This window comes from Grammomys surdaster, unplaced genomic scaffold (assembly GCF_004785775.1).
Source record: "Grammomys surdaster isolate TR1022 unplaced genomic scaffold, NIH_TR_1.0 223, whole genome shotgun sequence".
NCBI classification, from domain to species: Eukaryota; Metazoa; Chordata; class Mammalia; order Rodentia; family Muridae; genus Grammomys; species Grammomys surdaster.
The window spans coordinates 3,477,952-3,493,191 of NW_021604668.1; the positions used below are offsets into that span (position 1 = coordinate 3,477,952).

The following is a 15,240-nucleotide window of genomic DNA, read 5'->3' on the forward strand; positions in this document are numbered from 1 at the left end:
GCGCGCGCGCGCCTGCCACACTCTGGGTGGAGGCTAGAGGATAACTTTTGGTAGTTGGTTCTTGCCTTTTCCGTTGAGATGGGGTCTCTTTCTGCCACATTTTGTGCTTTAGGCTAGCTGGCCTGAGAGATGCTGGCTTATTCTCCTCTTCTTACCTCCCATCCTGCTGTAGGAATGCTGGGATTATCGATGTGCGCAGCTGTATCCAGCTTCCATGGGTTCTGAGTTTGTCAGGCTTAACTGGCTGGTGCTTTTACACGCTGAGCCATTTTCTTGGCCTGTATTTTGTTTGAAAGTTCTCACTGTTTGAAGCATTTCTTCCTTTGAGTTCATCGTTTATTTCCTCCGAGGTTTTCATGGATGCTTTACCTTTGGATTTAGGAAACAGAAAGCCACAGTTTCCTATTGTCTATGCTTGTTACTATGAACTTAAAAAAAAAAAATCAGTCAACAAAGGAAAGATTTTCTTAGTATTTGCTAGTGCTTTTAACTTTTCAAATTCTTTTTTTTTTAAATTTAATATCTCAATAACACTATCATAAGTCTCTGTGAATAAATAAAAATAAAGTACTTTAATAAAAGTATTCCACCAAAGTGTTAGTTTTATTGCAGTATTGGGGATTTGGGGATAAATTCAGGTTTTTTGTACATAGTAGGCAAAGGCTACCCCTAAGTGAAAGCCCTGCCCTTTGGGTTTTCTTAAGTGTAAGCTAATGAGGTGTCATAGCCCGTGTGTCTGTACTCGGTAGTCCTTTGGACATCAACACCATCAGGGTGACAGTGACTCACCCTCTCAGCTGCAACTGCCTAATAGGCATCAGCTTCCTGTCAGATGTTATCTATGAGGCCACTCTCTACTTCCAAGGGTACACAGACATTTACCCGCTTGTTTCAATAACAAGCTGGCAGAGGGGAAGAACTGTATCTGTTTCTGAACCTGCCATATTCCTCTTCCACTTTAAGTTTAGATACTGGCACTTGTTACTCTTGAGTTTTGAGAATGTGTTTTGGTTGAGGAGTGTTTTATGATACAAATTAGTGAACATATGTGTAATAGTAAAGTCTACAGCAAGTTATTAGGTGGTCTTCTTGGTAAGATAAAATTTGTGAATATTAAAAATATGCTGTTGTGTTTTTTTTAGCAAGTAAAGTACGAACTGAGGAAAGAGAAAGGAGAGATGAAGACTCTGAAAGAATAGATGAAGACAGAGAAAGAAGATACCGAGAAAGAAAGGTGAGGCTCGCAGGCCCAAGCCAGCAGAGCCCCTGGGAACTGCTAATCGAAGAAGGAAATGAAGTTCCTAGACTTTACTTTTTTAAAATACGTTTTTGACTTCTAATTGACATGTAACAATTATACATACTTGTAGGGTACACTGTGACACTTCAGTGTATACATAGAGTGCCAATCTCCACAATAGGGTGATTGGCATGTGTGTCACCTACGACATTTTGTCTTAGGTAGAGTCACTATTGCTGTGACGATATCCAGTGACCAAAAAAGCAACCTGGGAGGAAAGGGTTTATTTGGTTTACATTTCCACATTGTAGTCCATCATCTAAAGAAGTCATGAGAAAACTCAAGCAGGGCTGGAACCTGGAGTCAGGAGCTGATGCAGAGGCCATGGAGAGGTGCTGCTTACTGGCTTGCTCAGCCTGCTTTCTCATAGACCTCAGAACCACCAACCCAAAGATGGCACCACCCACAATGGGTGGCCCCTCCCCCATCAGTCACTGATTAAGAAAATACCCTACAGCTGTATCTTATGGAGGTGTTTCCTCAATTGAGGTTCCCTCCTTTCAGACGACTCCACCTTGTGGCAAATTGACAAGACTAGTCAAAACACCACTTTTTTTTTTTTTTTTTAGTTATCCTGGGCTAAAAGACATTAGAATGGATTCCTCCTGTACCCGATGTGGGTGTTTATTTATGGAAGTTAACCATCGTTCATTAATTACCACTTGTGTAACACTTACCTTCTAGTGGCTAGTCTTGAGTTTACTTTAAAAAGTTAACTCCTTGTCAGCCACTTATGTTGCTTTTTTTTTTTAAATTAATTTGAGGAATCTTTTATTTTTATAAGTAAGTGCAAATTATGACATAGATAAGTCTATTCTTTGGTGCACAGAATTCTTAACAAGTCCTCTTTCTACTCTACATAACAGTTGTGATGTAAATAGTTCTCTGGGTTTTGTTATGGGTCTATAAAGTAAAGGTCCTTTAGACTTCGCTTTTTAATTCCCATAGCTTATTTGGCAAGTGATCTGCTTTTCAAGCTGAGGGCCTCAGTCAGACATATTTTCTCTAGAAATACTCTCCTGGCAGGGATAAACAAGGTGGACTAGAGCTGAGGAGAGGCAAGGAAGGAGAGTACAGAGATGCTTCTGTATCCCCGGACTGGGTAGAAGGAACATAGAGTCAAAGCATGACGCAGGAGGGAATGAGTGAGTGAGCCTTGGCTGGGCTGGACCAAGTCAGGCTTGCTCGGGGGCTGCCTTGAAGGCTCCCAGATGGAGTTAGAGCTGGAATACCATCATAATAATGGCTGTGACTTGTGTCATGAGTGACTCACTGAACTTTGGTGTTGGGATGAGGAGATGGCTAACTCATAGCCTTTCCTTGCCTGGCTTCTTGTCTGGGTGCAAATGAGCAACAATTAAGAGACAGTGACAGGGCATGCTACTGCATGGAGACAGCAGCGTCACAGATTAAGAATGTGGTGGAGAAACAAGACAAATGCTGTTTGTTTTGCTGTGTGTCTGTATTAGTTTTCTGTCACTGTAATAGAATATCCAAGAAACTCTCTATATAAGGAAAGTTTGACTTTGATTCATAGAATTGGAACCTTCAGCCCATGACTGGTTGGCCCTGTTGTAGAGACATAGCACATTGCACAGAAATGCACAGTGGAGCAAAGCTACTCACACCCCTTTCAGGGATTAGAGAGGGGAGGGAGCAATAGGAAGGTGAGGCCCACAGTTTCCTCAGCCTTTCACATGGCTGCACTTCCTGCAGGCCCACACCACCTGGCACCCTGGAGACCAAGTCTTAACACAGGGACATCCAGACCCCCATCCCAAGGAATTTGCATGGTTTTTAAGTCAGATAGAGGACATCTAGGCTTCTTGCTTTGTAATGCTTGGTGTTGGTGTGAATGAGGATAATTCTTCTTCTGGATCAAGAATTTTAGGAGACAGAGATGTGCCAACTCTTATTTTCTCTATTCTTTCATTGTAATATACATAGGTAGCACCATGTCTCTGTAATACACACAGACAGCACTGTGTTACTGTATTACACACAGACAACACCGTATCAATCTAATACACAAAGACATATCAATCTAATACACACAGACAGCACATATCACTGTAATACACACAGACAGTACATGTTACTGTAATACACAGACAGCACATATCACTGTAATACAGACAGTACATGTCACTGTAATACACAGACAGCACTGTGTATTGTGATCTCTTAGCTCACATAGATTTCTGTTGGGTTCAAAGCTACAATATGGAGACAGTAAGGAGAATCCCCTCAACTACTGGCTGTACAAGGAAGAAGGAGAAAAGAAGCACAGGAAGGTGAAAGATACAGATCGGGAGAAGAAGCACCGAGAGAAAAGCAGCACCAGGGAGAAGAGAGAGAGGCACTCAAAGGAGAAGGGGAGCTCGCTCTCCGACAGGGAAGTGGAGGACAGACATAGAGAGAAGCGGCACAAGGAAGGACTGCATTATGATGAGGAGAGGCGCCGAAGTCATGCGGATAAAAAAGAGAGATCTTTGAAAGAAGAGCACAAGAAAAGGGAATCAAAGGTATCGTTCCACACCATTGTCTTCATACTCATCCTGAGGTTAACAGGTAGCGAGAACATTGCTCATGTAGCCGAATAATGTTCAATTTACTGTCTAATATCCTGAAAGTTTTTGGCTACTATACCAAAGCATCAGACATAAGTTAAGAGAGGAAAGATTTATTTGGTTCATATTCTCAGAGCTTTCAGTTCGTATATCAGGGAGAGCACAGGCTTGTGCTTCAGGCTTCTGAGGCCCCTAGCATATGTGATCTCAACTCTTTGGACACGTTGTCATGACAGTCAGAGATGTGCTTTATAAATATTGTAAATACTTTTCAGTCCAGTGAAGTTGATGTTAACTGTCAAAACTGGTGTGACATATGAAAAGGTGACTTAAGTCAATACTTTGTAATCAATAGAGGGAGACTAGTGATTGTAGTCATGGGGTGCATGTGCTGCCCTCCCCTCTTTGAGATGAGGTCTCACTGTGTTGTGCAGGCTGGTCTACAGCTTTGGCTTCCAGTGATTCTCCTGCCTCCATCTTCCAATCAGCCTAGATTACTGGTGTTTGCTATCACACCCAGCCATTAATATAAATTTAACAGAAAATTGAAAATCTTTTATTAAAATTTGAAATTTAACATTAAAAAGGAATATGCTACTTTTAAGGGAGAAAGTAAGTGATCCAGTTGTGAAGCAGTTTGAATCAGAATTGATAAGTAGGTTTACAAAAAAATAAGAATAAAAATGTATAGCTACTGATTGCCAAGGTGCTGTATTCTACCTGTGTATACCTGACATCATAAGTCCAGTTGCTTAATGTTTACAGAGGGTAACTTCTGTTCTGATCCGTGCTCTGTGAACTGCTGCTTTTATAGAACCTGAAACATTGTCCTGTATCTGGTCACATAATGAATATCTCTCAAACATTTATTATTACTTATGGTGAAAATGTAAAGCCTTTTTAGCTTTTTGTAAAGTCTAATGTGTTCTTATAAGAGAATCTCTTAAAATAATCCTAAATTGTTATGTTTTATAAATAATTTTAAATCAGCATCACATGAGCCCTAGAAAACACATTTCCAATCTCTTTTGCAATATTTAAGTTTATGATTGACTTTTTTGTTTGTTTGTTTGTTTGTTTTGTTTCATGTTCAACTTTTGCTTCTAGGAACCTGAAAAGGAAGACAACGATTTAGAGGCTACTGCGGTTGATGAATATATGCCCAATTTAGAAGATGATTTTGTGATAAGTATAAAATTTAAATTTTTCTCAGCTTAACAATTTGGTCTTAAAAAGTAGTGTATGTGTAGTAATTATTTTTTCTCTTGTCCATGTCTGGTAAAGTTTGATATAGATCTGGTTGTTACCTGTGAAAAACTTGCTCTATTCCCACCAGTGCTTCAAGAGCTCTACAGTTTGACCTCATTTTAAGTGCACTGTATTCAAACATTTATATGTGTATGTAACTATTAAGTACATGTAACCCTTCACAATCTTAGCACAAAGTTTATACATTATTAATACTTATTAGTATACATGGTTCTGTATCTTGTGGTTCATTTTCAGAAAAACAAAGACAGCAGTGTATTATATAAACTTACAATCCAGCAACATTAAAATCAGTGAAGTATAACATCTCCCTTAGCTATAAGAGCTTTGCTTATTTTAGATTGTAAATAGTAATGTTTGTTGTACATGAGTGTCAGCTCACTTGTCTTAGGCTGCCGCATCCTTCCTGTTGTCTGTAGGATTATGAGGATGACTTTGAGGTTTGTGATGGAGACGATGACAGCAATAACGAGCATGAGACCAAAGAAAAAGCCGAAGAACTTCCTCCAGCCCAGAAAAGGGAAATACAGGAAATTCAAAAGGCGATCAGTGCAGAGAATGAAAGGGTTGGCGAGTTATCTTTGAAACTGTTTCAGAAGCAAAGTCGGACGGAGTATACGAAGGAGCCCAGGGCAGGTATGCACAGGGTCACTTGTAATTGGGAAACATGTTCTGTGACCTCTGGTAATGGTGGCTATGAACTGACATGAGCTGTCCACCATGGACAACCATGCGTATTATCCTGCACTGCTAACAGCCTCTTGTGCAGCCTGTAGACATGTGTTCTTGTTCCCTGTGGTAATGTCCTCCTCAAATTCTCACCAAGTGAGAAGTTTAATTTCATAAAAGAAATTCCTTGGGAAAAGGTTTAATAGTCAGTCTGCTTCCCACCATGCTGTGAGTGCCATCTCAGGCCCACTGGCCACCTCACTGGCTGCCCTCTGTTTTGTAGAGTGTCCTTGGGCTTCTGTGGAGCTAGCAAGGCCTATCACCTGCCCCATGGAGCAAGTTGATTGTTTCTACCAAGAAAGATAACTTAAGATGTTTTTCTCTCAGCCCAATAATAAGACCATCATATCTTTGGAAATCTTGGTATCCTGATGAAACACATACCTATACTTGGATTTGTTTGTCCCTTTTTACGTTTTAACTGGTTCATCTAATCTTCACTTATACTCATTTCTGCTTTTTAACTATCTTGTATTTATGCACTACTTTTCTTATTCTAGTGTATCATTCCTGTCATCTGTGGTCACACACTACCTACCCCATTTTCCCCCAAAACAGTGGACTCCTGTAAGTGTAGGTAATTCCCAGCCCAGTAGGTAAACTATATTTTTTCTTCTCTGTACATCCTTAAGATGAAGTTTAGCTTGTAAACTAGGGAGAAGGTAATGGAGAACAGTCACAGCAGTCTGCTGTTACCAAAGCTAGCTGGTTATAAAATGGAATATTTTAAGGTCCTCTGATTGCTCCTCTTGCGTTGATGGGAGATGATGGAGTGATGATTTAAACTGAGAAGAGTGACATGGGCACTGGGGTATAGCTAGACTACTTCTGCATCTTCGCAGCTTTGTGAATGTAGCTTCTGCCCAGCATCTTTCAGAAGAGCTTGATTTCATTGCAATTGAAGAATCCTTTAGGGATTGTCCTTCCTCCATAGTGAACTTCTTTCCCTGCAGGTGAGGGGGGACCCCTGCCTAAGTCTGCATTGCCTGAGTGCTATCTGAACAGTTTATTTTTGTTTTATGTACATGCGTATCCTGCGTATATACATATACACCATATGTGTACCTGGTACTTTCGGAGGTCAGAAGAAGCTATCAGATTCCTTGGAGTTACGGACAGCTGTGAGCTACCACATCAGTGCTGGGAACCAAACCAGGTTCTCTGCAAGAGCAGCAAAGGCTGGAGCACTGCATGATCTCTAGTCCCCTAACTGCTTTCTGATGCAACACTGTGCAGTCAGTTTGAGCACATTTTCTGTTCTTGTCCCCCAACACAAGTACCATGGCTTCTCCTCTTAATTAGGCTTCCATCATGCACCGATGTGGAACTTTTGCAGATAAAGTGCTGCAGCAAGTGTAGTATGAATTTCTTGTTTTTACCATTGATCTTAGCAGCCTCAGGATTTTTTTCTTTCCTTAAATTGAGATCATTCACCTTTTTATTTCAAGGAAATACACACATACACACACACACCCCTTTAAATTTATTTATCTGTCTATCTATCTATCTATCTATCTATCTATCTATTTATTTATTTATTTGAGTATGTGTGTGTTTTCATGTGCACATGTGTGAGAGTATGTGCTTGTAATGGTGTTCATGTTGGGGTCAAAGGACAACTCTCTGGAGCTAGTTCTTTCTTTTCATCCTGTGGGCTCTGGGGATGAATGCAGGCTGTCAGGCTGTCAGGCTGTCAGGCTGTCAGGCTGTAGGCAAGTTCCTTTATTTGCTCCGCTATCTGCTGGTCCTGGAGGAAGGTACTAATGGTTCCTCTTTGGCACATCCATATTGTTTTTCTGTCCTTTTAGGGCTAATTAAGGATTCCTTGAGTATTAGCAGTGTGACACCAAGAAAGCTGATATGACAGCTGTGTCAGCAGAGACAAGTGACTGAATTGGCGGTGGGGAGCACATGCAGCCTGCATATACCAAACTATGGGGTGGCTCATATTCTAGAGAGAGCATTGTGAGATTTTTCATCAAGCTACTCAGAACAGCCTGCAGTTCAGTTCTTATCAATTGTTGACTTTGGAATTACTCATTAATAACTTTCAGGCCACAATAGTCTTTAGGTAAATGGAGTCTTAGAACGTGAGGCCACAGATGAGTTTTTTTTTTTCTGAAATAAGTAGGATAATGATAGGCAGCTATATTCTTTTTTTTTTTTTTTGGTTTTTCGAGACAGGGTTTCTCTGTATAGCCCGGGCTGTCCTGGAACTCACTCTGTAGACCAGGCTGGCCTCGAACTCAGAAATCCGCCTGCCTCTGCCTCCCGAGTGCTGGGATTAAAGGCGTGCGCCACCACCGCCCGGCAGGCAGCTATATTCTATGCATAAATTCATGAATATTTCTAAAATTTTTACTGGTATGATTTATCAATTTTAATAAAAATTGTTGAGTGTGGGGGCTGGAGAGATGGCTCAGCTGTTAAGAGCACTGACTGCTCTTCCAGAGGTCCTGAGTTCAATTTCCAGCAACCACAAGGTGGCTTATGACTATCTATAATGAGATCTGGTGCCCTCTTCTGGCCTGCAGTCATAAATGTAGGCAGAATACTGTATACATAATAAATAAATCTTTAAAAAAATTGTTGAGTGTGATTGTTATATATGATTGTAATTGTGGGGGTTTTTTCCTTGAACTATTTCATTGTCACCAAATGGCTTTTTTTCCTTATGCAGATGGAAATGATTCCACTTCTAGAACGCCTGTTTGTGGAATTTTTGTGGATTTTGCAACAGCCTCACATCGTCAGAAGAGTAGGAGTCAGGCCCTCAAGCAAAAGTAGGTATATGAAGAATTTGCCACTGGTGTGTGTGTATGTGTGTGCACACATGTGTGTGTGCTTGTTTGTGGATGAAACTCAGGGCCTTGTGTACTGTAGGCAAATGTTCTCCCATTGAGCTAATCTTAATTGTATCTTTGTGTAAGTGCATATTAATTAATTACTCTTTGTCAACATAATCATAAAGCTAGAGTTTCCTATTTTCATTGTTGATTGTTTAGGTAAATTGTTTAGGGATTGAACTCAATATTTTGAGTATTAGGCAAGTACTCTTCTGCTGAGCTGTATTGAATTTCTACAATTCTTGGTGTTCATTGGTTAGTCTGATTAGTTTGCCTCCTTTTGCATACTAGGTGCTTGCTAGCTAATGACTGCAGTACATTTATGGCTGACTATAATGGACTTAGCCCTGGAGCCCATGGTCTATTTTGACTGCAGCAGAATCACAACCATACATTTAGATGTCTCGTGGCCAGAATCTCACTAGCAGATTGAGTTTGCTTCTGTTGCACTGTTGCTTTGTGATACTGATCTCTTAAAATATAGGTAGAAGCTTCCATGACCCAACAATTCTTGTATTATGTATACCTGCAAAACTATCATCATTTAAGTGATAACCAAGGTTTGCCACCTGATAAAGCATTAATTAGACTCCTTTGGTCTGCCACCTGCTCAAGCATTAATTAGACTCCTTTGAACTCCTTTCAACTATGGTTTTAGCCATGGGTTCCTGGCCTGAGTGCGTGATGGCTGAGTGTGGGGAAGTACTAATGCAGGCAGCCCTATGGGGTGGAGGGCCCTGGAGTACACACCTCATAGCATTCTTTCAAATGGGTTAAAACTGATTCTGCAGTAGCTGGGGACCATAACTTTTACATTTGCTCTCCCACAAAGTCTGTGATAGTGTGACCAGGGATACTGAACCATAGTGGCCAGAGCCACAGAGAAGTGTTACGAGCAGGGTGAGAGAGGCGAGGAAGAAGAACGCTTTTTGTCTTGCTTTCTTCCTCTGTCTTCCCCCACATAGGCTGAGAATGACCAGGGATTCAATAGAAAGTTCAGATGTCAGTACAGAGATGAAGTGTATTTTGTTAATAAGTCAGAAGCATGTATTCACACACAAAGATCAATCCTTCCCTTATTGGAATAGATGAAATGCTAAAACAACTACAGTGTTCCAGTGTCCATTGAGAGCATTAGCATAACATCTTGCTATAACAACTTGACAGGACCTTTGCAGAGGCAGCTTTCTATGACAAGTCAAATGCAGCTACCCAATGACAGATACTATTGAGCAATACACAGTTATCAGAGCAACATTCTTTTTTGACTAGTGAGTTTCAAAGGATTGGGTCAGGACTTTGATCATTTTCTGTGATGAACAGTTTGTATTGAAGAAACAAAAACAAAAAAACAAAAACTCTTCAGCTGAAAACAACTAGAAAAGCTGAAACTAAAGCAGCAGTAGTAACCACAAATCCTGAGAAGGCTGCGTGAAAAATTAGACATAGCTCGAACCACCAGGACCCAAAGGATCAAGCTCCACAGGAGAAGTGTAATGTGCCAGTCCCGTGTTGCTGCTATGCTCCTATTCCAGGGACTGTATGGGTTTGTTTCTCAAGGTGGCCAAGTCAGGTAGAAAGCAAGAGTATGGAACTAGGACATTCAGCTTGGGAGGTGGAAAATGAAGTTTAGGACTTTGAAGTAGAAGAATCCTTGGTAAACACCCCAGACTTTGATTGAAGTTCCTAAGGCCTATATGCTAGGAAGAAAGGCAAGTTTGAAATAGATCTGACATCACAGAACATGACACTGAGCCTCTGGATCATCCCAGTAGAACTGTTGAGTGTGGCCTGTTTAGATTCTGATTGCCAGGAAGAAAGTAAAAGGAAAACATTCAAAATTTCTCCAAAATTTTCTATACAATGTCTAATATACAATAAATGACTAGACATATCAGGAATTGGAGTCATATAACTCAAACCAAGAGTGAAACACATCCATGTATGATCCTGAGAGCAAATCATTAGTTCTGAATTTTAGAAATAATATCCTGTGATTAATGTGTATATAAGCAAATTAATAAGCAATGAATTTGATCAGAACATTGAAATCAATGAGACATTCAAAAGAAATTTGAGGAACCCTACTCCAAAAATATAATTGAAATTAAAACTTAGTTGAGTTAGTTTAATAACAAATTATCAGAGATGGCAGGATCAGTGAGTTGGAGAGAGGTTTGAAGTGTTTGAAGTGAAGATAAGGATGTAGGGACAGATTTGAAAGTGACCCCAAAGTCATGACAGAGCGTGGATCCTCTGCTCTGCTTTGTATACTGGGATCATAGACTCTGGGGAGGGGGAGAAGGACCAGGGCAGATCTTCAAAAACTGGTGAATGTAAACAGTTTAGAGCCTTACAAATATGAGCCTTAGGTTCAAGAAGCATAAACGTAGGTAATAAAGAGGGACAAATAAAAGCACAGCGAGAAAGCACCAGACAGCAGGGTTTTTAACAACCCCGAGAGGCGGGAGCCTTCAGTTGGAAAGTTGGAGCAGACAGCTAAGTGGGAAGGTTTCAAAGGAACATATAGGCCACAGTGACAGAGTGTTCCAACTGCAGAAAGTGAATAATGTCCTTTAAAAATTAAAGCAAAAGATACACATTTTCAGATCTACAAAACCACGAGAATTCCTTGCTTATAGACCTATACTAAAACAAACAGGAATTTTTCAGGCAGAAGCAATTGATGCCAGATAAAAACATGGACTCCTAAAGGAGGAAATGAAAATCAAAAGTAAATTTATGAACCAATAGAAATCAGCACTGACTGATTAAACAAGTGTAGTATCTTATGGAATTAGACATTATATAGAATTAATTTCTTCTTCACTGTTTAGCCCAAGAATTGGAGAGGTAAATGACACAATAAGTTATTGTAAGGTCCTGACAGATAGATAAGAGGTTATATTTCAGTAGGGCAAGGGTAATGTTGAAATATTTAGGGTACTCCTTCAAAGGTAATGGGAAGAGAGTATTATAAGGGAATAAATAGGATAATTAAGACACAGGATCAATCCAATGCTAGGCAAGAAGAGAACAACAAAACAGTAGAGATGTAAAGAAAAATGAAAAACAGAAACATGGTAAAGTAACCCGAAGTGTGTCAGTAATGTCGCTAAATACTGGTAGACTGTAAAATTCTCCTTAAGACACAGATTTTACCACTGGAAAAATAAGTTTATCTTAGGAAAGAAACTTTTTATGCCAGACATAGAAAGTAAATGGATGGGGAAAGTCATGTCAAGCAAACATTCACCAAAATAATACATATGTTAGACAAAGATAAGAATGAGAAGGCTACGTCATGGTGATAAGAGGGCAAGCTTAACTGAGCCTGACACTTCTTACCTGTATATCCAACAGGAGTGAGACATGGTTTGCAAGCATCAGAGATCGAGCGGAACCCAAAGCAGAAATACTGTCCACAGATTCAGTAAAAGATTTTTAAAAAAATAATCTTCTTAGATTAATGTATTTTGTTTTTTATGTATATTAGTGTATCACTAACATGCATATCTATGCACCACATGCATGCCAGGTGTCCATGGAAGTCAGAAGAGGGTGTTTGAGTTATGGACAGTTGTGGACTAGCATGTTGTCCTGGGAATCTAATCTGGGTCCTCTACAAGAAATACAGATTTTCATAATAACTGAGCTATCTCTTCAGCTCACAGTCAGATTTTTTTTTAACACACTTCTATTTTTGGTGATAGAAATTTAGTGCAGACAAAAATAGGGTACACTTTTATAATATTTAAACAGCATTTTGTCAGTGGGCCAAAGTGATGTAGATTATCTTTGACCATAATGGAATTAAGCTCCAAATCAAGAAAAAGTCAATTAGAAAATTGTCAAACGTTGGGAAATTAAACATTATACTACTTGGTGAACTGTAAGAAAAAGAAGAAATTAGGAGAGAATTAACTTCTATAATCTCTCTCTCTCTCTCTCTCTCTCTCTCTCTCTCTCTCTCTCCTTTCCTTTCCTTCCTTTCCCCCTCTCTATCTTTAAAGATTTATTTGTTTATTTTATGTATATGAGTGTTCTATCTTTATTATGCCTATATGCTAGAAGAGGGCGTCAGATTCCAGTACAGATGATTGTGAGCCACCCTGTAGTCACTGGGAATTGACTTTGGGACCTCTGGAAGAACAGGTAGTTCTCTAAGCTGCTGAGCTATCTCTCCTGCCTGAGAATTTAAATTTTCCATCTTGGGTGCTGCTGGTCAGACTCAGGGCCCTGTGTATACTAGGCAAGCACACTGAGCCACACCCAGACCCACATAATGCTTTTAATAGTGACAATGAAAGCCAGCATTTGTAGACCTCCTTTCGTGGAAAGTGCTGGATCTACACCAGCAGAAGCACATTGGGAAAGAAAAAGGCTGAATCTCAGAGGTCCACACAGGCACACCAAGAGCCTGGAAAGGGCAGAAATTAATTAGAAATCCAAAGGAATGAAATAAAAGGTAAGAACAAAAATGTGTAAAATTGAAAGTATTTCCAATAAATTCAACAAAGCCAAAATTATTCTTAGAGAATTTTCTTAAAATTTATAAACTCTATGGTAGGCCTTGATCAAGTACAATAAAGAAAACAAAGACTCAGTAAAAATGACTGAGAGCATTGCTGCAGATCTAACAAACATTAAATAAGATTATGTGGATAATTGCCAATAAAGATGCAGGTGAAATGAGTAAACCTTAGGAGGGTACAGCTCTTCATTGTAGACGCAAATAGCAGGAGGAAATTTAGGCTGTTGTACATTTATTAAGTTTGTTTAATATGTAAATTACTTTTTCCCTCAAGTTAAAGTACAGACATTCTCTTGTTTTCATAGATTCCAGGGAATAGAAAAATAGGCCATATTTTCCAACTCGTGAATGCTTTTTTTCTGAGGCTTAGCCAGACTTTGATTCAAAATTTTGTGGCTATGAAAATGAAAAGTTGTGTGTGTGTGTTTGTGTGTATACAGAGTGGGGAGGGGGACATAATTTATTAGGGTCAAGAAGAACCTCAAAAGGCTATCCAAATTGTGAAAAAAATCAGAAAAATCCATAGTATGGCTCCATTTAGGTCTGAAAGCCTGATATCAAAGGAAATGGGTAGTGTAATTGTTAGACCAGACACAATGTGAGAGCTGGTGGATTCTTGCTCCTTAGATCTGGGGTCCGAATGCTCAAGTCTGTTGTTCTGATGCTCAAAGGCAGAAGAAGGTGCTGACTCCTGAAAGGAAAGCAAGAGTCCAGACTTTGTATGCCTTTGCGCTACCTGAACCACCAGCCTTTTGGGTTACACTGCCTCACTGTGGGAGAAAGACTGCAGTCATCTCAATAACTAAGATGTCAATGCCCCAGACACCAACCGTCCCAGACACTGGAGGGCAGCCCAGACAGCCCAGTCAAATGCTAACTCATTTGGATGTCTATTTCAGCAGAGACGCAGACTCGTGTTACCTGACATGGCAAGGATTGCAGGGCTTCATTAGCTACCTCAGTATCCCTAAATCTAGTCATCTCTCACACAGTGACACCCAAAATGAGTTACACCTAAGAATTAGGAACACAAGAATGGGTTAACATCAATTTATGTCATCCATTACCTTACCAGAACAGCAAATACATATAACAACAGCAGCATAGTCAGCACTTAGTGTAATAAATCTTAGCAAATTAGAACTGAGTGGAATTTCACCCAGTAAGAATGTTGTTACAAAAATTCAACAAGTAGTTTCTTATGTTCTGGTGCAGCTCTAAAGGTGAGTGTGAAATCCATCACACTTTAGTCTAATTAGATGAAAATGAATACATAAAATTATATGTATTGGAAAAAATTATATTTTACTAGCTATGTGATTATATAGATAGAATTTTAAAATCTATATCTGAAACTAGAATGTATTAAGAATATGAATAAATGAATTTAGCAAAGATAGTACATAAAAATTTTTCACAGTCAGTTGTATTTCTCTGTACTAGCCATTAAATTTTCACCTATAAATAGGCTGTAGATAAACATGATTCCATTAGGCCTCCACAGAGAAATGTAGCACATATTATTAAATCTTAGGAAACAAAAAAAGTGCCTTTCTATTATAACTCCCATAAGGGTGTGTGTGAATTCATACCTTTCAGAAAGCTGATTCTGAAAATTACATAGGGATACTAAGACTCAAGAGTAATGAAGGCATTGAAGGAGAGAAAAGAATTAGAGGCTTTCTAACCCAGATGCCAGAGTGAGTTACGGAACCCAGTTATCATGTTGTATACTTAGCACAAGAACTCAAGCTGACTAGGTGCAGAGTGGGGAGCGTCAGCCCTGCACACTGACTGACATCGACTGTGGTGTGCTTGTTGTGCAGTAGGGAAAGGATGACTTTCTGTGGCTAACGCTCGAACAGCTAGAAAAATGCATGGAAACAGGAAGCTGAGCCCTGTCTTGAGCCACCTACACAGGGAGACGATGTGGACAGCCAGGAAGTGTGGAATGTTCTTCTGTGGCAGGAAATCTTGAGGCAGGATTGAAGG

At 39.7% G+C, this 15,240-nt stretch overlaps 1 protein-coding gene across 3 annotated transcripts in view; it reads left to right on the forward strand.

Moving 5' to 3' along the window:
- The window catches only part of Wdr60 (WD repeat domain 60), a 49,294-nt gene that overhangs the window by 7,970 nt on the left and 26,084 nt on the right, over positions 1–15,240 (forward strand). For all 3 annotated transcript variants that reach the window (XM_028773195.1, XM_028773196.1, XM_028773197.1), the window contains 5 exons: positions 1,143–1,234; positions 3,517–3,825; positions 4,978–5,055; positions 5,559–5,775; positions 8,549–8,651. In XM_028773195.1, the coding sequence (XP_028629028.1) occupies positions 1,143–1,234; positions 3,517–3,825; positions 4,978–5,055; positions 5,559–5,775; positions 8,549–8,651 (799 nt within the window). The remainder of the gene's footprint in view (positions 1–1,142; positions 1,235–3,516; positions 3,826–4,977; positions 5,056–5,558; positions 5,776–8,548; positions 8,652–15,240) is intronic.